General features: G+C 37.8%; 1 protein-coding gene across 1 annotated transcript in view; it reads left to right on the top strand.

The window, feature by feature from the left end:
- Positions 1-15,602, top strand: part of csmd3b (CUB and Sushi multiple domains 3b) — a 445,596-nt gene that overhangs the window by 307,141 nt on the left and 122,853 nt on the right. The window contains exons 22-23 of the mRNA XM_016441913.1: positions 9,130-9,299; positions 10,569-10,725. Of these exons, the coding sequence (XP_016297399.1) occupies positions 9,130-9,299; positions 10,569-10,725 (327 nt within the window). The remainder of the gene's footprint in view (positions 1-9,129; positions 9,300-10,568; positions 10,726-15,602) is intronic.

Here is a 15,602-nt window from a genome sequence, read left to right as displayed (position 1 = left end):
TGCTGATTTGCATGCTGGTACATATTCATCATAGCCAAAGGCACGGATTGATAAATTGTGTTTCTGAGGGGAGTTGCAGCCCAGTCACATGACTGAGTATATGATGACATGCTTTATGAATGTATAATCGCCTTATCAATTATTCATGTGAAACCATCACTCATATCATTCGTAATTCATAATGTATTCTAAACTTTAATTGCAGCTGTGAAAAACTGTTCAATATGTTGATCCCCGTCGATCTAGCTGGCAAAACTTTCATGACCATCTCGTTTTCCACCATTTGTTCATTCCTTTTTCACTGTAGAGGAAGGTTTTATCATTAGCATAGATATTAAAACTGTATTTTTAAGGCTTCTTTGTTGCAAGCTATATCTTACAGGGCACGTCTTGTACATTTTTAATGCATTCAGCTTCAGTGCTTCTATTGCAAATGCCAAGGAGAGACATTAACTGAAACCTCATGATTAAAGCACTGCTGGAGTTTCTTATTTAGAAGTGGACTTCAACATCTTGTTCTGTCTTTCTTGTAAAAAAGTTTTGTGCCAATGATACTGTCAGGATTATAGACCTGTTTTGTGTGTGTTTTCTCCCTCATGTGCCCATATTTGGTCATTCCTGTTGTCTCATTATTAGTTAATTCCCCTCACCTGTCATTCCCTCGTTTAGTGTAGTATTTAGAGTGTAGACTGCCCCGTGTTTCCTTGTTGGGTCTTATATGTCTTGGAGTTGTGCTACATGTGTGTGTTCCTGCCTGCCCTGTGTTACCCTTTCTGAGGATTATTAAAGATTGTTGCTTGCATTTACTTCACGTCTCCTTGCTCCTCACAGTAGGCAATCATGACAGATACGGTGCTAACGGTGATATTAATATATATTTATTCAGTGGATGATTGAAGATGCTCTTACATATCCAAACTCAAAATTTATCATTTATTCTTAATGTTTTATTTGTAATTTGTGTCTGTGTATTTTGCAAAGCTGTGAGAGAGTGTGTATTGAGGCACGGTTTTCATAAGAGAATCAGAAGACCATTTCTGCTGTAAAAAAAGATAAAAGTAGTTGCATTCTGTCTGGAGAAAGGCCTGTAGGCCTGTATATGGAAAGAACCTGTGCAAACTTGCACAAACTGTGCAGTTGTAGGATCACGATGCTTATTGTGCAATTGGAGCTAGTGTATTAACATTCCATGTATGATTTTGTTAATTTAGCAAAGAAATATATTATTGAATTGATAATTGTCATACAGTAGAATGTTTTTCCAGGTTATATGTCCTGGATTCATTACCTTTTTGCAACATGACCAAATGAAAACATTTCATATTTGAATCCAGAACACTAATCCATACTGAGGGTGCCAAAAATCTGAGACCACACTGGAAATATGTTATTCATAATTAAATATAAATGTAAACTAGGACAATAGAAAGTTTTAAGATTTTGAAAAATAATTTTAAACAAGAACTATTAAGAAATATTTAAGATGCTGCATTTTTTTCTAGCTCATTAATTAAATAAGCAAATACTGTGCATCACATTAGCCCCTTTTACACATTAAACCTTGTAAATTACCATAAAATTACCCAATTAACTTTTCCGGTAAATACACAAACAATGGCATTCTGTCTTTTTACCAGTAAATTCTGTTCACACATCAATACCAAAATACTGGTAAATCTTGTTTTGTCATTCATCAGAAGTTTTATTTAAACACTGCACTGTTTTCTTCATCCACGTGGATGAGGAGAAGCACATTAATTTCGCTATCTGTCAAGTTTCACTTTTTTTTTTCCAGTGATAGGTGTAAGGGGATGATCACACAAATCATGTTTTTGCTCTTAAAAACACAATACGCATAATAGTTACTTTAGTATGCAGTATTAACTGCAGAGCCGCAGTGCTGATGAATAGAAAAGAAGGCAAGGTCTCAAGTGCAAGACACAGTATTACGGTCATGCATCTGTCTAGCAAATGTTCATATAGAAATACTATTAAAAGCAGCACCACTTACTGTAAACATCTCCAAGAGAGCTTTATGATCGGCCTAAAGCAAACTTCTTATGTCAGTGCATCTGACCCTGTACAAGCTCCTACCATTAATCCTATTCTTTGTTCACACATAGAATCACACCGGTAATTTACTGGTAATGTTACAGCTTCTCTTTCCGGAAAACTGCCAGAACTGATTTACTGGTGTTTTTGAAAAGATCCTGTTCACACATTATTTCTAAACCAGTAAAGACTATGTGTGAAAGGGGCTAATGACTATGGAAGCTCCTTTGTGCAAATGTCAGCTTTCTTTGCTCTACAGCAAAAATATTTTCACTAGTTGCTTTAGAGCAGGGTTGGGCACCCCTGCTCCTGGCGATCGACTGTCCTGCAAAGTTCAGCTCCAATCCTAATCAAACACACCTGAAGCAACTAATTAGGGTCTTCAGGATCACTTAAAAATTAAAGGCAGGTGTCTTTGATTAGAGTTGGAGCTAAACTTTGCAGGACAGTCGATCGCCAGGAGCAGGGTTGGGCACCCCTGCTTTAGAGTTTCTGATCCCACTGTATATTTCTGTCACGCTAAACTGCGTAGTACCCTAAATGGGCAGCTCATTATGGAGCAATGCATTTGATCAAAAATAGTTCTCAAGCCAACATCTTGTTTTGGAGAACATAAAATTGTTCATATGCTGTTGAGACTGAGAACTGCAGGACTTTCAAGGCAACCAGAAGGACTATTCAGCAGAAAACAATCAATGAGTAGTTAGGGAATCATGTGTTGGAGGAGATACTGGTTTTGTTCTGAGCATTAAACAAACTTTGCAGCCAGTCCATTTTGTATTGATGTCTTTCAGATACTTCACCCAGTAGGGTTTTTTAACTTTCTTACAATGTCTTTCAATGTCAGTTCCCTGTCTTTTGTCTTTTCAATACAACAGCCTCTTCCTTGGACTCTTCCTCTCCTCTCTCTACACAGTCCACAGAGAGAAGTGCACAGCTCTCCTCTAATCAGTATAATTGGGTTACAATGACGTTAAAGTGAACTTTAGGCCTATCAAGCTTATGGAAAATGTCAATATTGTTCCCTTTAATATTCTGTCATCTGACAACGGGCTTGGGCAGCTGTGACTTCACTTTTGTGTCGGGCTCCCTGAGGGGCTTAGAATGGCAAAATCTCATCTTGTGCTGCATTAAGCAGTTTGCTTTTAATTTAGGAGTAAAAGGATAACAAAAGGATTTCCACTGATTATCATTGGGTAAAAAATGTCTCTGCCAGCTTAATCCATCCTAGTGCTCCGTAAGGACAATACAAGGAATTGTGAGGAAAGCATGGATGGCAAGATCTGTCTGTCATGTTTGTTCTGTTCCATCCATCCATCCTTGTCTGTCTTTTGTCTATGATTCTACATATCTGTCCCAGTGTTGCCAAGTCTATTTTATGCTGCTGTCATAGGCTTCTTTTTTTTTTTTTAGTCTGGGGGTTTTGTGTGATTTTAACATGATTTTGGTGATTTTGATGCAGTTTTGACAGCACGTTTCCCCCAGAACGTGATTGGGCTAGTTTTTGTCGTGACTACTTTTGGGTAGCAGTTGTGCTGGTTTTGTTACACAGACCTGGCAACCCTGATCTGTCCATCCATTTGCATGAGTAAATAAAAACATTAGGTGTTTTCCAATGAGGTTTAGTTCCATTCCTGTCTGTGCTGTTTGTTTACCTTGCAACGTAATGAGTCCACCATAGAAAAATTTAAAAACCATGAGTATTTATTTGGTGTGTGTGTTTGTGTGATTATGTAAGCCCTTTCAACTTGCTCTACAGACACACACACAGAGGCACACCTTACAACCGGTGTGTGAACAGGTGTGATGTGTTTGGAATTTAAATTGTGTTTCAGAATTCAGTTTACCTGATTATCTGTCAGGGAGGTTCGAGCTTCTGACCCACACAAACACTGCATTGCAGATTCATCAGTTTTGGTTTACCTTCAGTTTTGTTTCCTGTGGTTCAGAAGGTCATATTCCATCATAAAGCAATTTCAGCAATGTTTCGCCTGTGTTGCTACTGCATTTCAAATTGATTTGTTTTTCCCAAACACCCCAATTTCAAATGTGCTTGTTTCCCGTGTTTACAAGAGGCCTGGTAAATATCGAAGTCCCCTGATGGAACGTCTAGTCATACCATCAAGACTTGCCACCTGTTTTTTTTTTTTTACTGTTTACTCCAAGGATTAAGCTAGATTAACACAGAGCAACCCTGCCTTAAGGGAAAAAAGTGAAAAGTGAAACGTGGCTTCGGTGAACCCTGTACCAATGGATCATTTGATGTGTAAACCATTTCTTACGCTGGCCGTCTGAGTTGTCTGGCAACTGCACAGCCAAATTACAAGGGAATTAAGCAATGTGCACCCCATGATGCTTCGATAATGATAAATGCGTAGATGAGTTAGAATACCGTCTTGCACTTGAGGCGGTCCGCTCACCTCTATCTTATGAAAGAAATGGTAGCAAAATTGCCTCTCAGTAGGCACTGAGCTGTATCAGTGAGTTCATTATGTTATTGTGCCAGATGACATGCTGGATGGAAATACAGGTTATGATATACAGTACAAGAGCTTTCACGTTGCCTTTCATCATATCACCCTTATATTGCAAAGCTCCTGTTGAGGAGGTTTGCGTGAGATGTTGTGTAACTCATAATGGTTAGAAGCATGTTCTGTTCAAGAGGTTTACAACTGATATTTGTGGGTTTGACAAACAGAGGGTTTTTAAGGCTTGTGGCTCCAGATATAAGAGTAATACAAATGCAGGGCGTTCATGTGAATACAGCTTTTCATAATTCATAATTAATTCCCTTTGTAAAGCCTCACTAACCTGCATTTTAGCACTTGTAAAAAATCGCTGATGCAAACATAACTTTCAGAACTTTTTTTTTTCTACCTGAAAATATCTCTTTTTTTCTATGACTATGACTAAGACTATGAATAATTAATAAATATTGTAACCAGATATTTTTCCTCTTTGTTTCCTACCTTGCTGATTATATCTTGTTTTATATTTCTATAGCAATAGCATCTCCAGGGTTGTGTAATACCAATAAAATGTTATATTAAATTTACTGCAATAAGATAATAAAATAATTCAAAAAAAAAAATGTGAAGTACTTGATATTTTCTATAAGCTTGCTCACTTAAAACTTCATCACATTGCTGCCTGAATATAGCAACATTTTGCTACAATTAAATTATTTGTATTTTCCTTCCATTTGAAAGTATGAAATATTGTTTGTACTCTTTTTTTCATATTCAGTCAAATGATATGCATGAATACATGGCACGGGTTAGAAACCATTTGCACCAGTAAAGTTTTGCAGTCTTGTTGTCTGTCTACAATTTATTTGCAGTAATAAGATGATATGTTCTATGATCAGAGCCATCTCAAAAGTTAGTTAGCCAAATTAGTCAGTTAGTGTGGCTTTCAGGTTGCTCTTTTACCCTTGCGCTCTGCCATTTTTGCACATTTGCACAACAGCAGTTTCTCATTATTTGAGCTCATGGCAGTCTTTGCTCCTGCGGCCATGGGCTGAAACGTCCACTTCTGTCTGAGTGAGCCTTCTGGACAATCTGGACAATCTTTGTCTGTTTCCAAGCAAACCAAACAAGAGGCAGGCATGACTACACAGAATGACAATAAATGCGAGCCAAACAGCAACATCTGATAGAGGCGGACATTTGTGTCTGGTAACTGTTGTCTGAACTCTCGTCCACCGATTGAGCAGAGTCTTAACATTAGAAGAAACAGATTGAAACTGCTTCAGTGGCTTACATGAGCACACCGAATCCTTTCTGTATACCCCACAAATTATGTTGTCACCAAAGGAAGTAAAGTAGATCTTATCAGATTGGCCTTTCATGGTGCCAGGCAACTGGCTTAAAGAAATCAGACACAAAGATTCAACAGGCAAGAATCCTTTTCCACTGGATTAGCAACAAGACACTTGTTTGCAGCGGCCATTTAGTATGCATGCATTTAAACACTGCGTATAAACCATTTGCTTGATTGATGCATGTTTTGTTTATAGTCTGCAAGAGAATAGGGATTAGTGTTAGGCTCCACAATGCACTTCATTCATCGTTTAATTGTTTTAAATGAGACCATTTTTCTAAATGACCACATTTATCTTTTTTTGAGAGGATGTTACATTCACTCTCTCCAGCTGATTGTGGCTTATTATGGTATCCTGTGAAAGAGAGCAATACTTGTAGAAGCTAGTGTTTGTTGTCTACTATCTTTACACACACACAATATATATATCTTAATATATAAAATTAATTTTAAGAAGCCATTGCTCAGTATCAGACTTCAGTGTCACATGATCTTTCAGAAAACATTCTGATTTGGTGTTTAAGAATCCCTTTTAGTATCACAGCAGAAAAATTGTAATGCGGCAGTGTGGAAATTAATCGATTAATAGAAATTTCAAAATAACAGCATTTATTTCAAATAGAAATATTTTGTAATATTATAAATGTATTTACTTTCACTTTTGATCCATTTAAAACATCCTTGTTGAATCAAAGTATCAAAAATCATAGTGATGCCAGATTTTTTTTTTTTTTATGGTAATGTATAAATAAACCACTGTATACTACTATTTTGCTATACTACAATTTATTTACTTATTTATTTACTTGTGTTTTACAATTTATTTACTTGTTTCATTTATTTATTTTTGTTTATTATTTTATTTATTTATTTTATGACATTACATGGCTTAGTGGTACAGGGGGTTGTGATTATCACATGGACAATAAAAGAAATTGCATACAGTTTCTGGAGTAACGATTTAAAATAATACTATAATTGAAAACTGCATATCTGTGTGTATCACGACAAATTTTGAAGGCGGTGCACATTTTATTTTGTGATTTGATTAAGCTGACGTGTCCTGAATGACAATATCATCGCTCCATTACCAGCAGAATTGGCGTGCTCGTCTGATGTGTGCAGGAGTGGCACGCAGGGGACACTGCTGCCCTAGGCAACTGCCAATATCGTCTGTGCTAGAATCTGCCACTGAGTATCCTTCATTCCTTCTTCAGATGAGTGTAATGATAGTTAAGAATGCATAAAACCTGTCCTGTGTTTCTGTAAGTTCCCTAATGACCAAAGGTCTGTGCCAGGGGCGATTTTAGGATTTTAGTCTTAGGGGGGCTCAGTTCTGGACCTGTGCATGAGCTTGTGTGGTTCAGAGGAATAATTATTGCCTTAAGTTTGAGAGATCACAAGTTAGAATCCCCTTTGACTCACTTATTTTTTTTTTGGTTTAATTAACATTTCATGCATTTGAAATATCATGTATATGAGTAACAGAGGTAATTGGTTGTAGTTTATGTCTGTGACTTTACTGGAGTGTGCGTCTGTGACAGCTTTGCACGGCTCCAGGTGAAACATTGTCACCGGATTATGACCGGGTCCACCATTGACGAGAAGGAAGGAAATAAAGGGACAGTTCACCCAAAAATGAAAATTCTGTCATTTACAGTACTTATCCTCATGTTGGTCCAAACCTGACTTTCTTCTGTGGAGTACAAAAGAAGATATTTTGATGAATGTTGGTTACTAAACAGTTTAGGTTACCTTTGACTGCCATTGTATGTAAAAAATATCTTCATTCATGTTCCACAGAAGAAAGAAAGTCATACCGGTTTGGAATGACATAAGGGTGAGTAAATAATGGTAAAAATTTTAATTTTTGGGTGAACAATCCTTTTAATTTAACAAACTTTTTTTTGTTGTTGACAATTGGTAAGAAGAGAACGCATGGAATAACCTCAGATAGCTTACTACAGTCACTTTTCAGCAAATGTGAAGGCTTTTTAAGGATTCTGTCAGCTGAGTTAATGTCGAACCCTAAATAAGTTCTAGAAATGTCTGTGGTCTGGGCAGGTATCAAACCTCTCAGTGTCTTCCCAGTTCTGAGATTCTGCTTCCCCCAAGCTCATCTCAGACTTTCTGCTCTGTCAGATTAAACATCACTTCATAAGCTCTGGCATCTGACTTGATTCTCAAACTCCCAGAAACTCCCATCATTTTTGAACATACTGCCTTCCTCACTGAAAGTCGCATTCTGAAGTTTTTCAATTTTTCCAAACACAAGGGTCAGTTTCAGTTGCCTGTCATATTGGATCAGGTTGTGTGAATGAAGCAGGAGTCCAAACTCCCATCCGCAAACATTACTTTTGACAGGAGCGCTTGCGATCCCAGCTCAAACCACGTTCCCTGGGCCACTTCAAAATTGCACTTGGGTATTTTTATTGCGCTAAACAAAACAGGCAACAAAGAAAAACTCCTTCTACCACACTTTAATTTCTGGGACAGCCTCACTTATTCAGATTGCAGGTCAGTTGTTGACCTCATGGGGTCAGTCACATTGCTCCTAACTACTTTTTTTATTCCCCAGAACTGAATGAAAGTTAGAAGAAGGGCATATGGGAAAAGCGAGAAGTCTCGCCCAGTGTAAATTCACATCATGTCCTGCGCTGACTCACCGAGGAGGGGGGTGTATGTAGGTAATTTACTAAATGGAGGCAGTAACAGTGGTGATTTATTCAAAATATGACACTGGTAATATCGTCATAACATGGAGCGGCATGGAGAGAAACGGCAAGGGGATGTTAAATAAATCAGCCGGGCCGTGTTGCTTTATGTTGGTCTTTCTCCTGCACCAGAATACATGATGGATATTAATACACCTGTTTTTACTGTCTGTTGTGCCATTAAATCTACATTTGATGGTTATTGTTCAGAGTCCAACTTATATCCCCTAACAACATGGGATTTTAAATTAACGCTATGAATGGTGTGACTCAGCTCTGTCGATTTCGGTTTCCAGACGCGCCGTCACACGAGTACCGCAGACTCGTGCTGTCCAGACCAATCATTTTGAAAATGCCAGATCTGTATTAACGCACGTTGAGCTTTTACAGCAGCAATATGTCTGTGTGGTGTGTTTGTGTATAGCAAAATGTTAACTGAATATCTTTATATTATAATAGTAGGTGACGTTTTGATTACTAGGTTTGTGCTTGTGTTACTCCATTTTCCCCAATGTTCCGTGGTTTTATTTCCCATCTCTAGCTGAGTGCGGCTCATCTGTCATCAACAATGAAGGGATTCTGCTGTCACCGAATTACCCCATGAACTACGAGAACAACCACGAGTGCATTTACAGCATACAGGTGCAGGCTGGGAAAGGAATCAACATTTCTGCCAGAACCTTCCATCTGGCCCAGGGTGACATTCTGAAGGTATTTCTACATGTATGCCAAATTTACAGGCAAAGGTGACACAGAAGTGCTTCTGAAGTGGCATTTAGGTGTCTTAGGTACTGCTCAGAGGTAGCTTAAATGCATTTACACAGCAATTACAACTTTATATTTAAATTTACAATACTTTGATATCAGGGGCTGATTTGGATCTGAGCAGGCGTAATTTAGTCTGGCTTTTAGTCTTGGCATTGTGCCTTTACCCTGAATTTTGAGCTGGCACAGAGCAGCCTTAACTTGGCTATGTAAAGACGCATCTATTTACAGGGCTGCAAAAAAGAGAAATGTAAAAAAAAAGAAACAAGAAAAAAAGAAGAAAATTCTGTCCTCTTTTTCTGTCCTCCGTCCTCTTCTTCTCACTCATTTACTTAACATCTTATAACTTCTATAGAATGTAAAAGGCAAAACTGTGAAAAGCTATGGGCCATTATTGTGCAATATAATTAAAGTGAATGTGGACAGGGCTTGTCTAGCTTTAAAAATTATTCAAAATTACCATAAAATGTTGTAAAAGTTGTACGTAGAAATCATGTGCTATAGTGTAAGCCTTCTAAAGTCATATGATAGCTTTGTGTGTGACACAGGCCGAAATTGAAGGTGTAAATCACTTATAATCTTCCACTCCAGTGAACTGTAATGACTGGATCATTGAGTCAATGGATTAAACTCTGGATCATTATGAGTTGTGAACGAATCATTTACATTACATTTAAATGTATGCATTTGGCAGACTCTTTTATCTGAAGGGAATTACAGTGAACGCAGTATAAGGCTAGATGTCAAGAATTTCAGTTAAAAAAACAACTTTTATTTCAGTCTGTTCTACACACAAAGATGGCTTCAGTAACTGTTGTGTACAAGCCATATGGACCTCTTTTATGAGGCCTTTTTGTCATTTTTGGCTAAAATTGTCTAAAATAATTTCATGCTCGACAGAAGAAATTAAGAGATATTCATTTTGTTACATGTGAAAAGGGATTTAAAAAGTAAAAATCGCGCCAGTTTAAATGATCATGTTCATGAACGTCACATTCATTTTTATTTTTCCTTTCATCTTAAGACATACAGTGTGTGACTGAAAGGGTCCTGCAGATGTTTCTGTACACATCCAGATAAACAGAGAGCAAGAATAACGAGTATCTTAGAAAGGCTTTTTTTTTTGTCTGTCTGTATATAGAACAAACATCAGGCAGCATTTTCTTTTTATCTTGCTGTTATTTGTGATCTACATTTGATCTTACTGCCTTCCAGATCTATGATGGTAAAGACAACGCGGCTCACATGCTGGGGGCCTTCACCGGTTCATCTATGCTGGGTCTGACCCTCATCAGCACCTCCAATCACCTTTGGCTGGAGTTCTACAGTGATGCGGAGACCACTGGGGAAGGCTTCAAACTGGTCTATTCCAGTAAGTTATTACATTGGCCCTATACACTGCACACACCTCTGCACACGAGGGCTTGACCTTAGTAATAAAAAAATGCTATTCACACCAAATAAAGTGCCCATCTTAATAAAGAGCACCTTTCTCGTAAGAGTCACTCACATTGCAGACGATTGACAGGAAGAAGGCAGTAGATGGAATGTTATTGCTCTATTTTGACCAACGGAGTGTTTCCTACAGGCAAGTGATAGTGGATGATGGCTTCTATATAGGGATGCACCGATTGCCATTTTCTTGACCGATTCCGATTTCTGATTTTTTTGTAAGTGTGACCTGCCGATACGCGGATTCCGATTTTCTTTCTAAAATCTATAATTGACAGCACATACAAACAAAAATCGATGCTATTTTTAATGCAAAAAAATATATATTTACATAATAAAAAAAAATATTGAACATTACAATTCCACCACTCCGGACAAAGTTACAGATGTTCTCTCACTTAGACAACTCTCAAAATAAATTGCTCTGTGACTAGAAAAGAGGTAGAAATAACAATTAACTGAAAAGGATGTTTCTTAAATTGTAATTTTTTCACTAACCTTTAAAATGTGTCATCTTTCACATCAAATTCTTACAATGTTTCAATTAATTGAGTTAGAATAATAAGAAACTGTAGAGCTGTTTCCATTCAAATGAAATCAGTATCAATAAAAAATCTTTCCACTGCAGGAAATACAGAAGCTGCATCTGAAGTGGCATTAGATGCATTTATACAGACTGTTTGATGAAGCTGAGGTGCCATAAATGCATTTTTCTAATGCATAAAGAATTTTATAAGATTAATGTTTAAAATATTTTTTAAAAAATACAAATAATAAATGTTGGGAAAAATGCAATGATAGCTTTAAATATGAAACCAAACCAGTAGGTGGCAGCAAATGACTTTTTGAATGAGTGAGTCATTTAGTCCTTTATTCAACAGATTCGTTCAAACGACTGATTCATTCAGACTGCTGTCTTTATGAATGGGTTACTGAATCATTGACTCACTTGATTCGTTCAAAAACGTGGATTAATTCAGTAACTAAACACCGCTGTGTTGCTCGGAGACACAAAACAGTTCTGCTGTGGCTTTGATTGGAACTAGTTTCATTAGTGAAAATTAGCAAAAACAGTCAAAATGTAAGTCACTTCACTTCTTGTTTATTGAACTACTATTGTGTAAAATCACACTGCAATCGTGTTGAAACATTTTGGTCGTGCAATGTAGCGTATCTAAATCATATTATAAATTTCTACTTTTTTACTACCGCGGTATGCAACCATAACTTTCTGTGAGTGCTGTTGCACTCTTTTGTTTTAATTTCTGCACCAGTCTCTCTCACACACTCACTCAGATTGCGCGAGACTCATCAGGCACGACATAAGTACATAAGTACGATTTTCAAACTCGTCGGATCGCCGTTGTTTTCACACTGCATTACTATCTGGGGTAGCATTTAGTCGTTGCTGTGTTCACACTGCACGATGGATCTGCGACAGGGGGTTTCACATTGCATGACTTCACAATAGGAAGAATTGCCGACAGCTCTGTCTGGTGCGGGGTTGCCAGGTTTTCACAACAAAACTCGCCCAATTACTACTCAAAACTAGCCTGAAAATAGCCCAATTGCTTTCGAGGGGGTCCCCCAGTAAAAATCGCGTTCAGGGGTAAAATACACATTTTTTTGGCGGGGTTCTCCTGGTACAATTCACATTACAGGGCCTAAATATCACGTTATTGGGGTCGCTTCAACCTGCTGACATAAAAAACAACCGGCGGCAATCGCGGATTTGGCAACACTGGTCCGCAAACTACGTTTGCTCCCCGAACTTGGTCTCTCATTGGCTGTAGGTCATCGCCGATGTGTTTTTCAGTCAGAATTCATTTCACACAGCGTGATTGTGAATCGCGTGCACCGATTTGCCCCCGATTTCGGGCATTTGTCGGCGATTTCGCAAAACCTGTCGGCGAGTGAAAAATCGGGCTAAAATTGTGCAGTGTGAACTCGGCATAAGTGTGACGTCAAAACAGACCGGTGTTATGACGATTTGTGCTACCCGTTCAGATTGTGCTACCTCCCATTAAAAAGATAGGTAGCACAAATCGATAACGAAAACTGCAACCTATCAGATTGTGCTACCAGCATCTTATTCATGTGGTTTGAGGCTTTTTTAATGTCCATACCTACCACTACCCTAAACCTACCAGTCCATACCTACCCTTACCCTAAACTTACCCTTAAAACAATGCAAATATATTTTTGGTAGCACAATCTGATAGGTAGCATGTTTCGTCGGTACACCGGCTCGGAATCGGCAGACTGACCGGCCGGTCACAGGTCTGAGCCGATCATGCGGAAAACCGGCAAATTCCGGTCCCTGGCCGGTCGATCGGTGCGTCTCTACTTCTATATTAACAACATATCTTGCATATTGCCACATTGCCCGTTAGTGAGCCACTTTATGTTTTTCTTGATGATAGTGTGAGCAAAACATATAAGATGCAAGGAAACATGTTATTGCTAAACCATTTTTCATAGTTCTGTGCTATCAGGCCGTATATTTGCTGATAATGGAGCATTAGTTGGATGAATTTGTTCTTAATTGCAGTTCATACATTTTCTATGGATGTTCTGTGGTGGGCTGTGAGCAATGTGTGATATTTTAATGTTTGGCCTTGTCCTCTTGAATGCATATGTTTCTGTGTATTGTCTGATGCATTTCTGCACAGTTCTCATATCTGTGGCACACACAAGGTCATAGATTTGGCTGAAGCATTTTTATGTGCATTTTAAAATCAATTAGAAGAATAATAGCTGATATAACTGATCAGTTGTTCATGTATAGAAATGTTTACATAAATATGAGTTTGTTCACTACATTTTAAATGTAATGCGTTACAATTTACAGCCATTAAACTAATATAAAAAAGCAAAAAAGGTTTAAAAATGTATTTTATACAGTGTTAAAATATATTAATTTTTTTACATTTAAATATTGTTTGATCTCAGATAATGTTAAAGTAAACACTGTGTGGTTTAAAATGTTAACCATTAAAATTTTAATGTTTAGAGCCAGACACATACAGCAATGCCAGGAAATGTAAAGTTCAGCAAACTGTTACTTCTCAGTGTTGCTTCTTGCTGATATTTTCTACCATTTTGAAGCATAAACAAGGCTTTAATGTGAATAACATAACTATCAATGATTCATGAACTCAAAATATTTTCATTCAACAAATGAAAATGTGCATATAATCATATGATGCTTATATTGCATTCAGTCAAATCTGCACTCTAGAAATATTAGGAGGGATTATTTACAAAATTTTTGTGTGACACAATTGCATCACTTTGTACTATTGCTCGATTCCAAAAGATTTGATTTCCTCAGAACTCAACAACCAGTAGATAGGAAACACACGTTTTCTTACACAGGAAGGACGTAACAAAAGCATGAGAACACCTGAAACAATCAGCTTTTGGTCAGCTCAAAGGGATTATCAGGAAGTGGACCAGTAGAAACATGACTTTGTCTCCACTGACCTTGGCTTTATTGGCCGAGAGCCAGAGTTGTGCAGGCACTTGGTCTGAATTTGGTACGCTTTAATGCTATTGTGCTCACAGTGTGGAATTCAACAAGGTTTTAGTTCCAGTGGGGGGTAAAGTATTAACCTGCTGGTGGGCTATCTCATTTGAAATCGACTAAATCCCTGTCTGTCTACGATTCCATTCCCCCTGAAGGATTAGCCATTTGAGTGTATAATAAAGGTCAGAGAGAGCCAGAGAAGCCGGGCCACCTCCGGTATCTAGATGTTGTAATTTAGAGACCTTATCCAGGACGGGGGGAGAATGTAGCTGATTAAAATAGCAATGTTTATTTGGCTGAGTCCTAATCTCAACCCAAGCGTGCTGTGAAACCACGACCTGTAATCAACTAGCAATCAAAGCCGGGTGTCATATTTTAGTGAAGTTGTTGCCTCCACCTACAGTTGATGCTAAGTGCTGTTGTGTTTATCTGTACTTAACAACTTGCAGCATACTGGTGGACCGCTGATAAGCTATACAAGTCCCCATGTGGTCATCTTAAGAGACCTATTATTTTTGAGAGAGTAAACTCTAAGAAAAGAGGATTTTGCTAAACCGAGACACCCTCACAGTCTTTGTAACACTTTAATAACTTTTTTTTGTGTTGCAGAACTGAGATTTGGTACTTAATGAACATTATTGAATTAAAAAGCATCATATTATGCTTGACTAATCATTGCATATGTTATAATAGTGATTTTATCAGTATATATATATATATATATACTGATAAAATCACTATTTGCATGTATATGAAATCATAACATGCTAGTGTTTAATAACTTGTTAATGAAGGTTACTATAAAAAGAAACTTTGAAAAATTAGTTTTCAAGTTTTCCTTTCTCTTTGGAGTGTTACAAGCTGTTCGTGAATAGATAAGATCCCTGAAGTTGCAAAGACTAAAGTCTCAAAACCAAAGAGATATTCTTTATCAAAGTTAAGACTCTGCCACACCCCCCTAAAACGGCTCGTTCTAACACACCCCCACATATCTACCTCACTATGTGGGAATATTTGCATAATGCGCCCAAATGTGCACGCAAAGAAAGAAGGCGTGGTTTCAGTAACCACAGTTAGTGTTGAAGCAGCCATGTCAGGGAGACGCTGTGTGTTTCTAGGCGAAAGCAAAAGCACTTTATTTGGCCTTCCGAAAGTAGATGCATTTAGGAATCACTTACACTCACTTACAACAGAACAGCAATGCATTTTATGGACGACCGTTTCGTGAACCTAGGAGAGGAAATTCTGACTTTGCTATGACAATCTGG

This window comes from Sinocyclocheilus anshuiensis, unplaced genomic scaffold, assembly GCF_001515605.1.
Source record: "Sinocyclocheilus anshuiensis isolate Anshui unplaced genomic scaffold, SAMN03320099.WGS_v1.1 scaffold195, whole genome shotgun sequence".
Lineage (NCBI taxonomy): Eukaryota > Metazoa > Chordata > Actinopteri > Cypriniformes > Cyprinidae > Sinocyclocheilus > Sinocyclocheilus anshuiensis.
Note: the sequence above shows the minus strand (reverse complement) of the source record. Positions and strands in the feature narration are given on the sequence as shown.